Here is a 21399-nt window from a genome sequence, read left to right on the forward strand (position 1 = left end):
ATTGAGTTTAATTTGATTTTTTTAAGTTTATCAATTATAATCTGCAATTAAGAATTTTTATTACACATAAAAACATATGAAAATATATAAAAAAGAAAAATAATTTAAATTTATTTAATTACAATTTTTTATCCGTGATTTGAGCAATATTCCTTCTATATTCCTTATAGTTCATGACTCTTCCATTAATCGTTTATAAATTACAATAGTTTAAATATATGGGGAAACAAAATGTTGATGTACGTTTTTCAATTAAATCATTATATTTATTTTATTTTATTCATTTGGAAAAATCAGAAATTTTATTACATTGGAATATTAAATTTAATTTTGGTTTGATTTAATATAATATTTAAATATCTCTCGCGCAGCTTACGTCACAGTTTACAACCACACTCTATGTATGTGTCATATAATGATAAGTTATAAAGTTCAGTGTTTTATCTGTTAAAAATGTTATTTTTTCCATGAATATTGTTATCTATCAACATAAAAAAATGATATCTATTATTAAGCAATGACACATTTACAAGATATTTGGTTGATTGATTCATCTTAGATATTTATGATAATTAGGTATTTATAACCGAACGCACATATATCTTATTGTTAACATTGTTTTTTAATATAGTTTGTTTAAAAATTATAGTTTATTTATAAAAATATATCATAATAATTAAATATATAAAAATAATAAAAATTATTTTTAAATATTTTTAAATAAAATTGAGAAATATCAAATATTCTAATAGATGATATATAAATAATTTTTATTTTATTTTTTTGTGTAAGGTCTTGAAGGAAATTCCGTATATATATTATAATTATTTATAAAAAGAAAATGTCAGGAGGAGAACGAAAAAAACGTGCTTGTGATAGAGGACAAGGTTGGGAAGAGGCTGGTGCTGAATTTTATCAAGAAAGTTATCCTGCAGCTATTGAAGCAGATTTACAACAAGCATTACAAAGAGATCCTTCTCATATTGCAACTTTACTTCCAAGTAAAAAGTCTCGTGTTGGTAAGTAATAATAATAAAATATGCATATATAATAGAAAGTATTGTGCATTTTATATTTTGCGTAGCAACTGCCAAACGAATACGTAATGATACAAAAACAACATTAAGAAGACGTACTAGTACAAGATCTCGTGGTACAACAACATCAAGACGTATGTCAACAAATATTCATGATGCAGCAGTTTCTATGTTACCAGACTTATCTGAAAATTTATCTAATGAAGAGCGTACTTGGGAAGAAATTATGCAAATTAAAGCTATGCCTGTATGCATGGCACAAAAAATACAATTGAAAAATCAATTACAAGTATATTTATGATAATATTAATAAACAAAAAACAATTTATTAAAAATTATATATTTGTATATATATTTCAGAGTGCTACAAAATTAAGATTACAAGGTTTTGAACAATTAAAATGGCAACGAAGAAAAGCTTGGCAACAATTTCGTATTAGAATGAAGGAAACATATTCAAAAATGGAATTATGGAATGATAGTCTTAAAACAATTGGTGGAAATTTTGGCATGGGAATAGTTGCATACTTTTTATTTATCAAGTGGTTAATGTATCTTAATGTACTTTTATTTACAATTATGTTTTCATTTATTGTATTACCTGCAATATTATTAGATATACCAGAAGAAGAATTGTGCATAAATTCTAACAATAGCAATAGTATATCTTGCTGTTCAGAATTATATCAGAATATAACTCAAGAGAGTAATAGCATAACAGACATTGGTATTTTAGAATACACTTTATTATTTTATGGTGTATATAGTCATATAAGTTATAATACTTCTGGTATATTTTTTAATTTACCATTATCTTATATTTCTGCCACTATTGGTATATTTATTCTTAGTTTAATAGCTATTGTTAAATCAGCTGCTAAAAGTTTCAAACAGAGGGTAATTGAAAATGAAGGCCAATTTTATCAATATTGTAATTTAATTTTTGGTGGTTGGGATTATTGTATACATAATGAAAAATCTGCAGCAGTAAAACATAAAGCATTATATAATGAAATGAAAGCATTTTTAGAAGCTGAAAGATTAGAAGAAGAAAGACAAAATCGAACAAGAGAAGAAACAACAAAATTATTTTTTATGCGTTTATTTATTAATTTAATAGTTTTAACAGTATTATGTGGATGTGGTATGTTTATTTACTATATATTTGAATTTTCTTTCGATGAAATTTCAACACAAATCAATCAAACATATGATTTACAGTATTTATCTTTAAATAGAATTGCTCACTTATTTTTCGAGTTTCTTCCATATATATGTATTGTTGCTTTAAATCTTGCAATACCATTTTTATTTCGATATTTAGTTTCTTTAGAAAATTATAGTCCTTCATTTGTTATAAATATAACTCTTCTCCGAACTGTTTTTTTACGACTTTCTTCTTTAATTGTTTTACTTACATCATTTTATAGATTAATTGTAACGGAAGTAATGGATAATGAGTGTACTAATACTGCCAATAGGCGACCATTGTGTTGGGAAACATTTGTAGGACAACAATTTTTCAAACTCTATATCACTGATCTTTCTTTTCAATTTTTCATGACATTTTTTGTCAATTTTCCTAGATCATTAATAGCTAAACATACAGAAAACAAAATATTACGTTTTTTCGGAGAACAAGAATTTGATTTATCTAAGCATGTGTTAGATGTTGTTTATTTACAAACTGTCTGTTGGCTTGGTTTCTTTTTTGCACCTTTACTGCCATTAGTTGCAATAATTGGTACTTTTTTATTATTTTATATAAAAAAATTTGCATGTTTGGTAAACAGTATTCCATCAAGTAAAGTTTATAGAGCAAGTAAATTAAATGCATTTTTTATGTTAGTTTTATTAATTTCTTTTATTTTATCTACAATACCAGTTGGTTATTCTATTGCAGAAATTTTACCATCAAAATCTTGTGGGCCATTTAGAGGTTTTAGATCTGTATGGTCATTATTAATTGTAACATTTACAGAATTTCCTGATTGGCTCCAATCTATCTTATATTTTCTTGGTACTGCTGGATTTGGTGTACCAGCTTTTGTTATTCTTACTTTACTTTTATATTATTATTATGCTGTATCGATAGCAAACAAACATATGGTAACAGTTTTAAAAAATCAATTAGTATTAGAAGGCCATGATAAACAATTTTTACTTAATAGATTGAGTGCATTTATTAAACAACAACAAGATCAGAATAAGTATCATCAAGAACAAGCAAATGAATTAGGCACATTTTCATAATCAATATTATATATAAACATTGAAATTTTTATATAATCTCTAAAACGCACAGATTTAATAAATATTTAATATAGTCACATTCAATACAATTTAATATAATGAATATTTTTTTTTACACAATAATAAGACTAATTTAATTTATTATTTTTTTTAACATTGAATTGAAGAAAACAGATATTTAAGATATAATTTTTAATTTAAAAATATTTAAAATAAGTTTTTATATTTATTATTAAATATTCTTTAAAAAAATTATTTAAATTTTTAATATATTTAATTTAACTTTAAAAAATAATACTTAAAAATCAGGGTACAAAATAAAAACCGTGCAATAGTAGAAAGAATTACAGATTATTTATTATGTATATCTAGTTTTAATAATTGTAGAAGAGGCTAAGATACAGTATAATAGTAGATATAAGGATATTTTTTCTTTCCTAAACAGTTTTTTATAAAATTTTAGATAAAATAATGTAATCGATTTTTTTTATAAGAAAATAAAATATTATTTACTTTTTAATTTTATAAATAAACATTAGGGTGCTTTTGCTAAAATGAAGTGAAGTGATATATGATGGACCTATTTTTAGATTAGCTGGGTATTAGAAATATGATTGTAAATAGATTGTGTAGGTTAATCAAATGATCCTTAATAGTAAAGACACATTTTATAATGATTTATTACTTGTATACCAAAGGAAATAATAATCAAATAGTTTTATTTAAAAAAAAATTTTATTTCTATAATAATTTTCGTTTACAATTTTATAATATATATTTTATTACAAAACTTTATTTAATATCTCTTTTGATATAAATATTTGATATTGTGAATATTTATAATTTTTAAATATTAATTATTGTTTATTTTAAAAAAATTTTGTATAACACTGCCATTGTTATATATATGTATGCATGTATAAAAAAATCCCTTGTAGGAATTATGCATGTATTTCTTGCAAATATTTATTTTAAAACTGCCAATATATATTATATATTAAATGATTTGCAAAAACATTTTATATAAATTTTATACAAATTGATCATAAAGAAATAACTATATATGAATGTCATATTAACTTTAACAAAGAATTATATTATATTAATTATTACGTTATAAATCATAATCTATTTCTTTGATGTCATCATGAACAGTATTAAAAATACTATGATATATTATACTAAGTAGTATATGTATGTAACAAAAAAATCTTTAGTGCTAACAAAAAATAGCAAATGCTTTCATCTTCATTACAATTTTTATATATTTATAAAGATAATAAAATAAATTATAAATTTACTATTTATCTTATAAAAGACTGCACATTTCTGAACAGCTTTCCTATTTAAACTAAATCATTTGCGATATTTCTCTATTAATAAAGGATAATAAAATATCTGTTATATATGACAAAAATATATGCTCATGGTATAAAATATGATTAATAAACTACAACATATACAAAATATATAAAATATTTATTTTTATCTATACATTAAAATAGAATAATTTTTATAATTCATGAAATATATAAGAATTCTTTACATTATGTTAAGATTTATTTTCAGTTATGATTCTGTAGAATGTAGCTAAGAAAAAAAAATATTTTAATTAAAAATTCATTATATTTTACAATTATAAAAAAAACTTTTATTTTTTATTTACATAAAATAACTTACTGCTTCAGCGATATCAATCCAATCTATTGCAGCTCTTAAAGCATCATTTTTAGATGGTAATTTATCATAATTCCAATAGGTAAAATGTGAAAATGTTCCCGTTAAATATAAATTACGTTCTATATTTTCTATTTCTGTTTTTTTGCGTTCAAAAAATATAATACCTTTATATCCAAAAGGTACTGTTATCTTTTTTCCTTGAAGTGGATATCCACGAAATGAAGAATTATAATCTATATAGAAAGATCTTTATTTTAATTATCTTTATATCTTAAATATTTTATCTTAATTAAAGTAATATTTTCTATAAAAACAAATATATTTATTGACTGTATATTCAAATTTAATGAACTTACGTTCGTCATCCATTTTATGAATGTAAGGTGTAAAATATGAGGAAACATTTGCAAATTCGTCACCATAAATTTTACATGGCATTAAATGCAATACATTTTGTTTTTCTTCGGATAAATCATGATTCATGTGTAAACGAATAGCCATATTTAAACGGAAGTACCGCGTTTTATTTAAGCGGGAATGAATTCAATCGTTACAGATATTTTGTCTATTAATTAAAATATAGTTTATATTTTTTAAAGCGTATCATTTAAACTTTTAACTTTAATAGTTAAAAATTTTAAATAAATATTATCAAATAACTAATTTATTATAAAATTATTATTAAATATTTTAGCATTTATTTATTAATAAGATAAAAGATAAGAATATAATTAATTTTTAGAATTAATTTTAGATTTAGAATTAATTCAATATTATATTAATTTAATAAAATATAAAGTATCAATATAAAAAGATATATAAGTACAAAATATATCTTTTGAAATTATATATAGATATGTGATCAATCGTGTATAGTGGGGATGGTCCCCACCTTTACCGAAACAAACGAAGTGGGGAGGAAAATTTACTATCGTCCTGCGACGCGCATTCAGCATCAGTCGTAGTCGATTGTTCGATTCGATTCGATCTTGTTCTTTTTGATTTCCACTTCAAGAAAATTTTTACGCAAGTGAGGCGTTTTTCATAAGTAAATTTTCATAAAAATAGTGTATATACGCAGTTCTTAGTATAGAATATACTACGTAACCTTTAATATCGTGTACTTCACTTTTCAATCAACGTGATCTTTTCTTCAATCAAAAATGAGCACGCCGGTGAAGAAAGTGCCTATTCACCTGCAGGTCAGTTGTTCATTTATTCTTTTTTTTATTTCTATTATGTATATTTCTATCGATTTATGAAGTTCTTTGCATTTAAATATCATTACGTAAAAAACTGCGTAAAAATATTCTATTTGTAAGTATGATTGAAACAAACACCGGCTTATCTAGTGTTATGTATTAAATTGTATTTGCATCACGTGTGATGCTGAAATACAAAGAATTCTAAAATCCTATACATTTTTATAGAATCATTTCATTAAAATTATATAAATTATTAATATATATGTAATAAATATATATATCTCGATAAAGTAATTCTTATTATAAATTTTTATAATTAAAGCATATATCATTGGCGTTGCATGTTTTATAACGGACAAAATAAGTATTTAAAAATAAAAATAACACATTATGCAAAAATATAAAATATTCTTATCTTGATATAATACTTTATTTGTATAAAAAAAATTTTTTTGTCCAATTTAATATCAAAAATAGAGTTAGTAATTAAACAATAATTAGTTCGCGAAAAAATAAATAAAATTTAATATAATTATAAAGCAATCTATAAACATCTATGATAAGTGTTGATGAATCGTGCAATTTAAATCGATATTATTTCTGAAATAATAATAATAATTAATACAATAATAAAATTAATCCCCATATTCAATATTGTTGACGTGATTTCAGAGTAGCCCTCATCATCAAAATGTCATATTGATCTGTTTTTATTTGTAACAATTAATTTATAATATTCAAGCATATAATATGCATATTTTCTTTCATTTTCTTAAAATATGTTTTTAGTCTTAAAAATTCGAATTTCTTTACTGTTCTAATTATTTATAATTTTAACTTGAATACCATGTATGAGGTTACTGAACTGACGATCGATAACGAAAGCGAGTTTAATAAACCATTTATAATTAAAAGAGAACAATATGAAAAAACAAATAATTTGATGCAAAATAAATGCAAAATTATTGTTTAATATAATATGATGATAAAATCTTAAAAAAATTTTATAATTTTGATTATTCTCATTTCCGATATTAATAAATCGCTATTTTATTTTTTCATTTTATAAAGTTAAAAGCATTATTAAATGATTGTGGTTTCGAAAATATATAAAATAAATAGATATATTTAGAAATGCAAAATATTATAACAGATAATATATTTATAAATATAAACATCTCTGCGTCATTGTTAAAACCGAAAGTTTTGTCGCACTATCGCGTCGATGGCAAGGTTGCTGCCTTATTGATCCAACCGTCTTGGCGCTCGGCACCGGTCTATCTCGCGAAAAGAGCCAACTTGTATGTCGACAAAAACATAAATGCACATATACATTAGGTTTGTACATAGTGCAATGTGTCTATTTAATCTAGAAACAATAAAAGTAGATATATCTTTGTATTCACAATATTTCTTTTTCTTTCTCTTTCTCTCTCTCTCTCTTATAGGTTATATTCATTATTCTATAATTATCATATTTATGAAGTGATATGAAGTGAAGTATCGTAGACGATAGATAATACAATTTTTGAAATTTTATGATTATTAAATATTATGAATTTGTAATTTAATTTATTAAATTTCTTTGATAATATTGTCATCAATCAATTATTTCATTTCGTAAATTGTGATTAAGTATTTGTACCTTATTGTGTAATCGAAGCTAAATCTATCTTTTCAAAATTAATATTTCAATAGTTATTAATAATTACTTATAATTATTACGGATATTCAAATATAAATAACACAGAATATCCAATTAATTATAATTTTGCTAAAACGTATTCTTTCTACGCATAATTAATTATTACTTTCATAGAAACGTAAAATCGAAGCATGAGAACGAGAAAATACATCTCGGCATACAATCATTTATTATAAATACCGATATGCTTCCATTCATAAGTAAATAAGTTTTTCTTTTCTACAAATAATTTCACCGATTACACCATTTTATGTAATTCATGAGAATTTCTCGACTGTGAACGAGTAATTTAACGAATGATTTTCCAGCGACATCAAATAATATCGCATGTTTCGATTATAAGGTAAAAGTTTGTCGAAACTATTTCGGACGACAGATTGACCGATTGTTCTTCAGAACATGATGAAATCAACAGCAAAGAAAAGACTTACATATATACGGTAGATGGTTCTCGATGATGATTTGTATATAGTTGGAAAAATCGTACGGCACTGGAACGTTTGTAAAAGCTATAGAGAGACAGAGATGTATAAGCGGGCTACGCCGGCGAATCAATAGTTCGTCGACACTACATACGACCTGAAGTCGGAAAAACCACACAGGGCTTGATTTTACGAGCATGTGCACGCTCTCTCGTCGGCCAACGAAAAGCATGTGTACATATATATATACACGAAAGAATCACGGATCCTTCGTTTCGTGTTAAATGTCTCTGCGAGCTGTTCGCGAGACCAGAATGGTTTCCGCGAGCAAAAATAAACTGCGGGTGTTGACTGGCATTTTTACCAGTGCCTTTTATCTCGCTTAGACTACTTGGAAAAGGTGGAATGGATTTTTTTCTAGGAAATATTTTGATTTGATAATCTGTACGAATACGAATATAGATTATATGTATATAGATTATATCTATCGGATCTTTTTTTTTTCCTAACAGTTTTCCCAAGGGATGAATTGAGAAGCGATTGAATAATTACTGAGAATAAAAGAAGATATCGATAGAATAGCAGAAAATAAATATTATATGAACAATTATATCAACGTTAACTAAGAACTTTACCGAGTGATTTAAGTATTTGTTCTTCTAAAAATTTTATTTGTATTTTCAATATATATTTTCAGTATATACAAGTGGTTGAACATGAGTTGTTGTCGTCTGTTTGCCTCACCGAGAACTTGATGGCAAAATTAGTCGAATGGAAGTCGGTCAACCGAAATGCAGATTACCAGTATTATTCTCACAACGTAAATAGACACTAGGAAGCCAGGTGCAAGCTACAGTCGTTTTCGCGGCAGTTAATCGCGGATGGAAATTGGAACAGTTTGTCGGATCGGTATTGACCCTTTTCCTGTCCTCTTTTCACTCATTTCATTATACAGGTGCAAAGACGTATTCGTATTTTATCGAGTATATTACATCATTTGATATATTATTATCATTTTTTTGTGTTTACGTTCAAAACTTTGAATGATAGTAAACATTCAGACGTTAATTTCTGAAAATATTATGTTTGATTCAATGTTTATCAACATTTTCCTATTTAATACGACCTATAAATAAATTCTATAACTTTCTTCAATTTTCCAAATAGATTCCAATAATCTTCAAATTATATCTCGAGTATATCTGAACGCAAGGCCGCAAGCTGAGTACGATTTGGTTTAACAAATGAATTCCTCGTGTTTTCTTAACGTTCTAAGAAAGTGTTAAGAAAACGTGGTATATTATGTAACGTTACGTATAATTACTGTTTAGTCACATCCCATGTATTAAACCGAATATGTGCGCACCTTCAAAGCTCGTTTATACGGTGGAAAAGACAAATGTTTGTCGAGTAAACCGACCACGATATATGGCTGGTCTTTCGTCGGATCACGACGAGCCAGCCACCGTGGATATTTTCTCTCTTCACGTGTCCAGTTCGTTTTCGACGAAGAAGAAATCAGCTATAGAAACCGGGCGAGTTTCGCTCCTTATGAATGTAGGAAAATCATTTTCCCTTCGTGAAAGCGGACAATTACCATTTTTCTCGACGGCTTAATCGCATGATGGGCTCGATACTGTAATTAACAAAGAAATCGCCTTTTAATTGAACCAGGACTGGAACGACAACATCTCGGTGCACGCAACCGTATACGAATTTGCCTTTATTAGAATGTGTTCGAACGGAATAACGAGAGAAGGAAACACGATTCCATCGAATTCACCCGATAAGAATAACGGCCCCGATTAAATCGGAACTGAATCTTGAACTAAACTCATCCGAACGATAAGATCTTCCATTTGGACGATGTTTGTTCCCGTTGAGACGAATTCGTGGTACGGCTGCCGGAAAATGTCGGAGATATCGATTTTACCAGGAGCGTAGTTCCGTGCCGGGGATACAAGATTTTGCGACGCTTCGTGCTTTTGTTCTTTATCAGATACTTCTCTACACGTTTGATTACAAGCGTGTCGAAACTGAAAATACTTTGATGGCCTATATACAGTACTTGATGGATTGATGGATCGAATCGTGTAACCAACGGAACGGGGCCAAAATTGTTAAAATACTTATCGTTAAGCACGATCAACGTACGCTCGTTGAAATATTTAACTATTCGTAGGACAAATGATATATTCTATATAGAACTATAATAAATTCACGAAGTGACGGGAATCGATATTAACCCTGCCTCAGAGTGGACGATAGAATTTCATTTCTGAAAAATCGCGCTGGCGTACGGGCAACGTATTTTAAGCGTGCGTCTGCTGAAAATATCCAAGCGAAGGATCCTCTAACACATGAAACGCACATGTTCACGCCCGTGCCTAATAACTATATACATAGTTGAGGATGACAAGGTCTCTCTGCCCACGTGAATTACGCCAACTAGCCGCCGATATTCGTTCCATTTCCATCCAGATTTAAAACCAAGGTTATCCTCCCCACCATTTCTAGTCTCGTGGAGAGGAGAAGATCGTGCCCTTTTAATTGTTCACATCCGCGTGAACATCCGATAGACACCACCCTCGTTTTTTCAACGGTGAGATTCGATTTAACAAAGTACACCTTCCAGCGACACTTCGAGGGGCGAGGCGGATTGGGATCGATTTCATGAAAGGCAGTTCACGGTGGTTTAGATTCACCAGAAGGGGTTCGAGGCGATTTCACGGGGCGGAGACCTCGGGGTCCGTGTGAAGGGTTTGTTGCAGCACGCGTTGCATTACCGAATGCGAAGGGTGTGGACCCTGGATCGGTTATGAAACGTAGGTAGTGGCTGTGACAACGATAGATTGTCCTTTTTTTTCTCTCTCTCTCTCTCTCTCCACCATTCTCTCCCTCTATAGTCTCTCTGATCTTTCTCCCCTAACCGCTTTTATCTTTCCACGAATGGGGAATGCCTCACGGGTTGATTGTCCAAAGTTCTTTATACAGTCCGCGGACTCCTTTCAATTTGCCCCACTGCGAGATGATCCACGCTAATATTTATACATTTCGTCCGCTCTTCTTTGTCTGCCCTAACACGAGGTCGTGATCTTTATTCTTAACGCACGAGTCTCGTTGCGTTCATACAATTTGCCGATTCTTAAGGGTTACTCGATATTCGAGATTGCATGCATTTGAATGTCTTTTACAATTTTGTTATTGATCGAGAGATACAATGCAACGAAATAAATAATACGAATCTTAAAATAGATCATGCATTTTACGCAATCATGAATAATATATAAAAATATATATAATCCGAGAAAAATTGTGAGAAATATATATTCTCGTAAGGAAAATTAGCGCGGAAACGTGGCGAAAATATATGCATTTCTTTATTCATTCCGGAAACGAGGAGCACGAGTTTTTAAATCGTGATTGTATGGTAATGACCGAAGTGGATCAGCGAAAAACCGCGCGTTTTCCATGTCGAGAACGTTTGCACGACAGAAGAGAAACCCGTATTCCTTCGGATGGAAAGATGTATCGCGAAACAGGGAGTCTTACGCTTATCAGTCGTGGCACATCGGGATACTTACTGCTCTAAATCCAGCATTGGCGGAAGTGCGTGAAGCGTAACTTCTATTATATACTGATTGGTATACCATAGCATGGAGGCAATATACGCACGTTAATCGTCTGCACCGGATGTCGGATCCGACGCACGTTGCAAACGAATATCAAGGACAGTATGCGGGGGGTTTCGACAATTCTCAATGGGAAGTAATTTTGTTCGAGGCAAAGACTTTTTTTAGTCGATGGTATCAATCGTTTTTATCTATCTATCCGCCTCTCGATAAATCTGTGTATCGGATATTTTTCATTTATAAAAGTCTCTCGTGGACGGGTGACCTATAAAAGTTTGATATCAACTAGAAAATTGATGCTTGATTCCCCTATTTATAAGTACCTTCCATGTTGGTGGCTTTAATAACAGAAATTGTACGATGTAAAATATAGACGATGATACAAAACATGATTCTAAAATATTATTATTTAAAAATAATAATATGCTAGTCGCGCTAGAAACTTATTGATATTTACATTAACAGGGGATATAGGAGTAAGTAAACTACATTTTACACGATGTCTACGTAATAAGCACGTGCAGTAAGATCTCCTCAAAGGTTAGCATTCAATAGCATTCGGCATTATTACAACTTGTGGTTTTATTTTTTGAAAAGATCCGCGTAAAACGATATCCACTGTTCTGTTTCCAGAGCGCGCAAAACAGGCTGTTGATTAAGAACGGCAAGGTGGTGAACGACGATGGAATCACGGACAATGACGTTTATATCGAAGATGGTATCATAAAGTAAGACTGGTTACATTATATATATTCATAAACATTAACTCTTCTCATTTTCATGCACATGTATAATTACTAAACGCGAAATAGCGTGGAATTTGTCGCGTTTCGATTGTCCATCCAATATCTCCAACGTGGCATTTATTCTGTCATAATCGTTGCACAAGTCAAAGGTGATGATAAATTAAAGTTTGTGAACAAATAAATTTTTTGATTTATATATATGTACACGAACGATCGACGTTTCATTCGAAATTCCGCTCGCGTGTTTATTCGCCACTTTGCGCAAGCGAAACGCGATACAACGCGTTTTATCAATGAGCGGCATGAAAAGATAACGCGATGATGGTGTATAATTTGTCAAACAAGCGTGACATGTAATACTTATTGAAAAGATTTTAAAAGTTTTGTTAATATTGAATATTTTATTTAGAGCCGTGTAATTGTGTTGGAAATTATCCAAATTGCTCTTCTTTCCTTTTTTTGAAGAAAAAATTAATGATTGACTGATTGAACGATTCGATGAGTTTAAATAATAATAATGATTTCTAACGTTACGAGCGCTTAATCGCTCGTTTCCGATGCATTCCGATTACACGGAGAACGTTATATTTCCAGGCAAATGGGCCGTAATTTAATAATACCAGGTGGCACGAGAATCATCGACGCCCGTGGAAAGTACGTGATGCCCGGTGGCATAGATCCGCACACCCATTTCGAATTGGAGTTAATGGGCGCCAAGACGGTGGACGATTTTTATCAGGGCACCAAAGCAGCTGTCGCCGGTGGTACGACGATGATCATCGACTTTGTCATCCCCAAGAAGGACGAATCAATTTTGGAGGCGTACGAGAGGTACCGGGAGAGCGCCGACCAGAAAGTTTGCTGCGATTATTCGCTCCACGTCGCCATCACGTCCTGGAGTCCAAAAGTGAGCCCCCTTTGAAAAACAAATCGACGAATGTCGAAAGAACGATCTCTTCTTCCCCGTTTCATCAAATATAAATGTAAAGGAAACGTTAGGGACGATGGATCTGAAAGATTTTGCAGTCGCGTTCTAAAACGATGACTACATCACTATGATACAGTTCACACGCGTTCTCTATTCTATTTAGTCGCCCAGAATGAGATAATTACCGTAATAATACGAGTCCTTCCTGGAAAAGAAAGCACGACCCCTTTCTTGCGTGTCTCTTTTAATTTCATCGCCGTCGTTTTATGAAATTAAATGTAGTGCTACCGTGGAGTAGCGTAATGTTGACAAATGGCATTCAGATCGCAAATAGAATTTACGTAATTCACCGATAATCGTCGGAAATTATATAGGAGAACGTGTTACGCTTAACGCTTCCCCTCACTCTTTCGATCGTTCTTTTTATCAAATGATCAATCGATCAATTGAAATTGGCGCTGAAATGAGCGGAAAAAATTGCGTTTCGAAAATTGTCGAATCGATTATTGGTGTTAGTAGCATCGTTCAACGGACGATTTAGACTCAGAACGAGCATAAAGGATCGGCCTAGATCGTGCGACGAATCCACTCCGCTCCGTTCCTAAATATGGTGAAACCGATCTCGCGGCAAATTGGCAAATCGTACGAATCTGGTAACTGCAGCTGTTTTGCCATAGCGTCTTTGTAACTGTAATCACGATCGTGAATGGAATACCGAGCGATCGAGTGAGGAAATCGCGTACGGATGCATGCAAATCGACGTGCTCCTTATTTGTTAACGCTTGTCAGACTGTTTATCCGTTTGAAATAATTCTTATTCTAAGCTATTCATAATTTTTCTGCACCGCAGATCAAAGAAGAAATGGCTACGTTGGTGAAGGATCACGGTGTCAATAGCTTCAAAATGTTCATGGCCTATCGTGACCTGTATATGATCAGGGATCCAGAATTAATTGAGACGTTCAAAGCGTGCAAGGAGCTCGGTGCTGTTGCTATGGTTCATGCAGAAAATGGCGACATTATTGCGGAGGTAGGAGATGTCGTCGTGATTTATATCGTGATATACATAGTTTATCCTTGAAATAAGAGCGAGCGATACGTTATGTTGGAACATTTTAACAACTGTTACCATGTTTGGTAATGTTCCATCTAATGAAAATAGACACTATATATATATATATATATTACATAAATCTTCAGAGAAATTTAGGCAGAAATTATTTTAGAACACGAAACGATTGCTCGATGCTGGAGTCACGGGACCCGAAGGTCACGAAATGTCGCGTCCCGAGGAAGTAGAGGCAGAAGCTGTGAATAGAGCGTGTGTTATAGCTAATCAGGTAAGGAAGATGAGTGTGGAGAAGATTTTTAGATGATCATATTTATAAGTACGCTTGTGTTTATCACTTCAAGCACTGCTACTTTATAAATCAATGTATCATAGTATTTTGAAGAACTGCTTATTAATTGGATATACGCTTTATGTGATTATAGTTTTAATTTGGAATGAATGATACTTTTCGATTCAGTTCAAAATACGTAATTATCTTCTTTATCGTTAAAAGATATAAAGAAGTTTATTATAAATAGTTTTTATATGATCTTATTAAAAAAAGAAGATACTTTATTGTTTTGTTTCAGCTTAAAAATTCAAAACAATTCATTATACTTTTACGAAAGGAAGTTTCATTATTTTTAAGGACACTAAAGCATAAATCGATCAAAATTCTGCATGCTTAGGTCAATTGTCCACTATATGTAGTGCATGTGATGAGTCGTAGCGCCGCAGAAGCGGTGGATGCTGCGCGTAAGCGTGGCAGTTGCATCTTCGGCGAAACCTTGGCAGCTGCAATTGGCACAGATGGTACCAACTACGCGCACAAATGCTGGAAACACGCTGCGGCGCATGTCTTGAGTCCACCTCTAAGACCAGACCCAGATACACCACGTGCATTGTTGAATATGTTGGCCAAGTGAGTCGAAGCCACCATGAATTTTGATTAAGGTGACTTTGACATCCAGAGAATAGTGTATCTATATGTCGAGTTGCCATGATATTATTATTATTATTATTATTATTATTATTATTATTATTATTATATGTAGTTTTTTTTATATGTTTTATTTTACGAGTGAATGAAAAAAAAATAGCTTACGTTAAATATAAAGTAGAAATGAATTCTATTAATAAGTACTACACTTTTAGCACTTTGAAAAAATATCGCTGATATTTCGCTGACCGAAAAATGATTAAAAAATTACACGTTATTTTTTAGTTTTTTAGTTTAGTTCATAAAAGTATAGATCTTACAATCTTAGAAATGGTAATTTATATATATTTTTTAATTTAATTAATAAAAATTAATTTCAGCGTTGCAACAAAGGTATAAAATGTTTATAATCGTACACAAATTCTATGAGATTGCGCAGAGATCATCCTAAACTCATTAAAATTTTAAAGAAACAATTCTAAGTTCAGAAAAAAGTTTTTTTGTGAAATTTATATTGTTTTACAAAAAGGATTTAAAGGATTTAAAAAAATCGAATATTCTTCAACTTTTTAGTTTTTGAGAGGATGCATGAAATCTCATGGGGTTTAAGAATCTGGAATTTGCAAGATACATGAGGTCACGTACTATCATGAATACCGAATATGGTAATCTCTATTGAGATCTATCTATAGCATTTTACGTATTTTATATGGAATTTCGAAAATAATTTCTATTATTTTAATTTTATTCCAAATTGTTGCAACAATTGATAAGTATTAAAAGGGTATTAAAATACAATAGATAAGTATTAAAGTATAATTATAGCTCCCCGATATTGCATGCATCAGAAATTATATTTAGATGTTCCGTCGAAATTCTCGTGCATGCACACTGATCGTAACTGCAGTTCGGTATTACTTTTCCTTTGCCCTATTTCTTTTATATTTGAAATCATCGTTGTACAGCTGGCACGATTCTCTTCCTCGGTATTATAAAAGTAATGTAGCTCAATTTGTAGTTATCTCTAAACTGTAGTTAGTCATGATATCGTGAACACGGCTGAAAATAATAATATTTTATTCTGAAAAATAATAAATCCAAGATAATTTGAATAACGAGAGAAAATTCTTTTTTTTTTTTTTTCGGCTGTGATCACATTAATATAATCAATAAAATCGATGCCAGGATAAACGAGACAAGATAATATCGCGTTTAGGTGAATTGCCCACTGTACGTAACGGCATTGTCGAGCAAATCTGCTGCTGATGTTGTATCCTCGAAAAAGTCGGAGGGTGTTGTCTTGTTTGGAGAAACTCTGGCAAGTACCGTGGGTATCGATGGTAGCGAGCAATATGGGAAAGATATCGAAAAAGCCAGACGTTACGTTACTAGTCCACCATTGAGACCTGATTCTACAACACCTGCCTATCTAATCGAACACTTAGCACAGTAAGTAAAAAAAAAAAAAAAAAAAATTCGAACTCTTGGTTCACTTTAATTAAAAAGATAATCGTTGAAGTTGCTAACGTAGAAAATATAAAAATACACTTTAAAGAGATAATTTTTTTTTTCAATACGAACACGATTTATTTAAAGTAATCGATGATTTATTTCTTTTTTTTATTGTAAATTTTAACAACGTAATCGAGAAATCGATTAATGAAATAAATGATATAGCAAAGTGGAGATTCATTTAAACAGTTTCTCTTCTCTCTGTTTATCTCCTTTCAAGTATCGTTGTTACGTTCGAGTTGATAATTAACTCATTTCTACTCTATATGGAAACTTAATGCAGAAAAACTGTAAATGGATAAGCATACGAGATAAAACAATTTTCACGCTGTTGCGTTGGGAAAGGGAATGGGTTTGGAAAGCGGAGAGAATTCAAATGACAATGATAAATTACAGCAACAAATTGGCACGCATGATATAAGGCTAACTGAACTTAATTTTAATAGACACCGCGTGGGAAGTCATTTTTATCTAGCATCTGGTATTAAACTTAATTAAATGGGCAGAGGAAAACTCGTTTAAAGATCATTCTACGGTCAGCATTCAATTTTACCCGTTTACTCGATAAATCGATTACATCACATAATATTATAATACATATAGCTACATATTATACAATTTTTTTAGCTTAACAGATGTCAAGGTATCCTTTCGTTCTTCTGCTATAGATCTCTGCTTTTTTAAGATATCAATTTCTCAAAATTTTAATGAATCGTTTACTTCAACGATTTTCTATTTCGTCAGAGACGGCCTTCAAGTTACCGGTAGCGATAACTGTACCTTCAACGCCGAGCAAAAGGCTCTAGGCAAGGATGATTTCTCAAAGATTCCCAATGGCGTGAACGGCGTCGAAGATAGGATGTCGGTTGTTTGGGAGAAAGGGGTGCACGCTGGAATAATGGATCCTACGAGGTTCGTGGCAGTGACCAGCGCCAACGCTGCAAGGATCTTCAACCTTTATCCACGAAAGGGAGTGATAGCGGTCGGCTCAGACGCCGATATAGTTGTCTGGGACCCTAACAGGAAGCGTACGATTTCCGCTCAAACGCATGTCCAGGCCGTTGACTTCAACATCTTCGAGGTAAGGTCTGGCCAATATTAAGCCTTTAATAAAGCCTTTGTTGCCTCGATATTGAGTCGCAGGACGTACATATTTTCTATTTATCTTACCCTGACCCACAGGAAGTTCAATCAAGCCAACATCGTTGTGAACGATAAAGAAAATTTTATCAGTGCTCGTAGCACATGCTGTTTTATATACATTAGTTTTGATCGAAATGATTCTTTTTTCTCTGCCAATAAGTTTCACTTTGTCTAATTTTATTTTTTTTTTTTCAGGGTATGGAAGTTCATGGGGTACCTGAGTATGTTATAGTGGAAGGTCGTGTTTGCGTGGACGAGTGTGAGCTAAAAGCTGTTCATGGATTCGGAAAGTTCGTCGAGAGTCCAAGCCATGCTAATTATGTATACGATATGATTGAAGACAGAGAAAAGGTATCTTTCTCTTCACTACTACTAACGGAATAGAGATACGAATATTGAACGTTACGAAATGAAAAAAAAAAAAAAACGAATAATTATTTGTAATTTAAAAATTATCATTTTTAACTGGACTCATTATTATACGTTCAGAAACCACGCGGTGTAGCGCGAACCGAAGCCGAGGCGAAGAAGTTTGCCGAGGAGGACGCCGCTATCGCGAAAGCCAAAGAGGAAGCAAGAGCGGCAGCTGCAGCACTCGCGAAGAGTCATCAAACAAACGGTACTTACGAAAGTCCGAAACCGAAAATTTCAGTACCCGATTGTATGCCAACACTACCTGATTCTGCTGTGGTTACGCCATCATCGAAAGGTCCACGACTAGAAGGACAGAGAAATTTGCAAGACTCTACTTTTTCTATCAGTGGTACGTAGTTAGAAAAGAATTTTTTCCTTTTAAGATAGAGGCAATATTGAAAAAATTATATGTTCGCAGAGGATGTCGAGGAAGCAAGAAGAGCTTGTATCCGCGTGAACAATCCACCTGGTGGTCGTAGTGCGGGAGGTTTTTGGTAATTTATGAAAGACAGATTTTCAAGATCTGCTTTGCATATCTTTAGGGATCTTTCTTTACAGAAGAAATAAGGACGAAATCTTTCTTCTTTCATCATTTTTCTTTCATTCGTGTATACAAAAAACACAATTTTATTTTTCTTGACAATTTTCTATCAACTCGCTTTCAGGTTCGCTATTCATTCATTCAATCGTTATCGATAAGTTTCGTTTTCAATTGATATGTTCCCAATCGATTAAGGTCTGTTCCATCAAAGGAGGATTCGGATGCCACCGGTCAGTAGAATATATGTTCGTATTTTCATGTATCACACTATTTTTAGCTTCATTATCGCTTCATTGCCCGCTCTCTATGTACGTATGCTTCATTCTTTGACCTTGGATCGTTTACGCGTTTGATGATCCGCACTTGACTTTATCTTTCGTGCAATAGATATGCGTGTTAAGTTTCTTCGCCGATCAAAGGTTTATGTTATCGTTCTTATTGAACACCTTAATCGACAAACTTATATATCGTTTATTTGTATAGTATGTTGTTTTATTATGTATTACATATATGGAATAATAGAATTACGTATTGATTTTGACGTGGATATTATGTCTATATTTGATAGAGAAATTGTTTATTTCTTTCGTGAAGATATTCAGAAAAAAAATAAATTTATGTTTTGTAAATTTGTAAAAAATATTTGATATATGTATTTCTGATAATTCCAAGGTCAAGCTTATGAGCAAGTTATTTATTGCGTAACTATATTACTTCAAAAACGTATTCGCATCTGTAATATTCAAAGTCATTTTCAAAATAACTTAGATATTTAATAATGTTTATTATTAAATCGATCATTATTAATGAACGATTATTAGTCACCATTTATAAGTTGTACATTCAGTTTAACATTTATTAATCAGTTATTATTGTAACTTTGGTTTCATATCATATTTTTAATAATTTATATAACACCGGTGTACAGTGATCATCATCAGTTTCATCATTGACATTATACAATGACGCAGACATTATATATGCCCGGTGTACATATTACACATAAAAATGTTTTCGCTCTCGATCAAGGTTTATCTGGCATGCAATTATCTCACGGGTATATTATATTATATTATATATTTTATACACTATCGTTAGTCCTAGAATCCAAACGCTGTACCATTAATTTTAAGAAATCAGCCCAATATAATAATTGTTCTATTTTCTATTCACAGTTTAGTGTTACGTTTCGGTTAATTATATTACTAATTATAATGATTGTAAATATTAAATTATCCTTAATTTAACTATTCAAGGAGTTTAAACAGTTGTTCTTTTGCAAAGGATTAAAATAATTGTAATTATAAATTATATGCAGTTATATTTGAATATTTATTAGAAATTGATAACTTAATTATCGTATAAAACAGTCTAATAATAAGTTGAACCGAATAATTGCAACCGAATGAAAAGCAGATAATTTTTTTAATCTTTTCACTGTATTTTTACTGTCATAGAATTTGCGGGTTTAGAATAGTTAAAAATGATAAAAATCGTGATAATATGGAAACAGATTTATCTTAGAATCAAATGTTTGGCATAAAATTTTTATTCCAAAGACATAGAGCGGAATTCTTCTGCTCTAAAAATGTTGACATTTTTTAAAATTTACAAAATTTAAATGGAGAAATGATAAAGTTCAACAATGATAGCTTATAAAAATTAAATTGAAATACGCACAAGTTCATAAATAGATAACATAGCCAAGGATGCTAAATTTATAAATTAACAACATTATACCAAAAGGAAGACGTAATGATGTATTTGATAAGAACGCATATAAGCATTGTCCGCTTATGATAATTTAAAATTTACAAAATTTCATGTTGAAATTTCGCTGAGTATTATTTAATTTAATTATTCAAGTCTTATATTGTGTGAACAAAAAAATTTTTTTCCTTAATAACATGAGCCCTACATTCCGATTTTTAACGTGTTACGAAAATTATTAATCTTTTTTTTTAACTTTGTCATTGAAAAAGTATCCATTGTTGATTTTATTAAATCCTTAAGACACATGCGTCTACGAAAGTAAAATAATTAATGATAATAATCTTAATAATAATAATAATGTTAAGAATAAATAATACTAAACAGTAATTATCGCATAATAAATATTTATTACGTAATTACTATTGTGTAAAATGAATGAATTCGAAATTTTTACAATTATAAGGCTTGTCTGAGCTA

The 21399-nt window shown here is 30.8% G+C and overlaps 3 protein-coding genes across 5 annotated transcripts; 2 read left to right on the forward strand and 1 right to left on the reverse strand.

Moving 5' to 3' along the window:
- The first annotated feature begins 162 nt into the window (after positions 1-162).
- LOC100867643 (transmembrane channel-like protein 7) lies at positions 163-4757 on the forward strand. 2 transcript variants are annotated; one of them, XM_086915216.1, is made up of 4 exons: positions 163-239; positions 793-1019; positions 1085-1326; positions 1398-4757. In XM_086915216.1, exons 2-4 carry the CDS (start codon positions 842-844, stop codon positions 3288-3290), a joined length of 2313 nt encoding a protein of 770 aa, XP_086771342.1. In that variant the 5' UTR covers positions 163-239; positions 793-841; the 3' UTR covers positions 3291-4757. The 2 variants fall into 2 exon arrangements, with proteins under 2 accessions (XP_086771342.1, XP_012351051.2); XM_012495597.3 differs by lacking the exon at positions 163-239 and adding an exon at positions 357-576.
- Positions 4751-5900, reverse strand: LOC100868239 (ribonuclease H2 subunit C). The gene is made up of 3 exons (XM_003691411.4): positions 5327-5900; positions 4971-5203; positions 4751-4880 (listed from the first exon to the last, which is right to left on the reverse strand). The coding sequence occupies exons 1-3, from the start codon at positions 5469-5471 to the stop codon at positions 4860-4862; spliced, it is 399 nt and encodes a 132-aa protein (XP_003691459.1). The 5' UTR covers positions 5472-5900; the 3' UTR covers positions 4751-4859.
- A 17-nt stretch (positions 5901-5917) lies between these two features.
- Positions 5918-21338, forward strand: CRMP (Collapsin Response Mediator Protein). Of its 2 annotated transcripts, none has more exons than XM_031914928.2 (10): positions 5918-6172; positions 12568-12662; positions 13275-13587; positions 14459-14638; positions 14835-14948; positions 15349-15581; positions 17856-18192; positions 18450-18605; positions 18744-19017; positions 19087-21338. In XM_031914928.2, exons 1-10 carry the CDS (start codon positions 6134-6136, stop codon positions 19164-19166), a joined length of 1821 nt encoding a protein of 606 aa, XP_031770788.2. In that variant the 5' UTR covers positions 5918-6133; the 3' UTR covers positions 19167-21338. The 2 variants fall into 2 exon arrangements, with proteins under 2 accessions (XP_031770788.2, XP_086771343.1); XM_086915217.1 differs by lacking the exon at positions 15349-15581 and adding an exon at positions 16816-17048 and having other exon boundaries at positions 5921-6172.
- Positions 21339-21399: the final 61 nt, after the last annotated feature.

This window comes from Apis florea, unplaced genomic scaffold, assembly GCF_048593485.1.
Source record: "Apis florea isolate Af1SG1 unplaced genomic scaffold, ASM4859348v1 contig_3772_pilon, whole genome shotgun sequence".
NCBI lineage: Eukaryota > Metazoa > Arthropoda > Insecta > Hymenoptera > Apidae > Apis > Apis florea.

Bases quoted from the DNA above. Each gene is read 5' to 3' on its own strand.
- CRMP (XM_031914928.2), top strand. From the start codon at position 6,134: ATGAGCACGCCGGTGAAGAAAGTGCCTATTCACCTGCAG. The intron at 6,173-12,567 runs GTCAGTTGTTCA...TTCTGTTTCCAG, and splicing joins AAGTGCCTATTCACCTGCAG to AGCGCGCAAAACAGGCTGTT. The intron at 14,949-15,348 runs GTAAGGAAGATG...CTGCATGCTTAG, and splicing joins CGTGTGTTATAGCTAATCAG to GTCAATTGTCCACTATATGT.
- LOC100868239 (XM_003691411.4), bottom strand. From the start codon at position 5,471: ATGGCTATTCGTTTACACATGAATCATGATTTATCCGAAGAAAAACAA. The intron at 5,204-5,326 runs GTAAGTTCATTA...CTTTCTATATAG, and splicing joins TCATAAAATGGATGACGAAC to ATTATAATTCTTCATTTCGT. The intron at 4,881-4,970 runs GTAAGTTATTTT...TTTTTTTCTTAG, and splicing joins GGATTGATATCGCTGAAGCA to CTACATTCTACAGAATCATA.
- LOC100867643 (XM_086915216.1), top strand. From the start codon at position 842: ATGTCAGGAGGAGAACGAAAAAAACGTGCTTGTGATAGAGGACAAGGT. The intron at 1,020-1,084 runs GTAAGTAATAAT...TATTTTGCGTAG, and splicing joins AAGTAAAAAGTCTCGTGTTG to CAACTGCCAAACGAATACGT. The intron at 1,327-1,397 runs GTATATTTATGA...TATATATTTCAG, and splicing joins AATTGAAAAATCAATTACAA to AGTGCTACAAAATTAAGATT.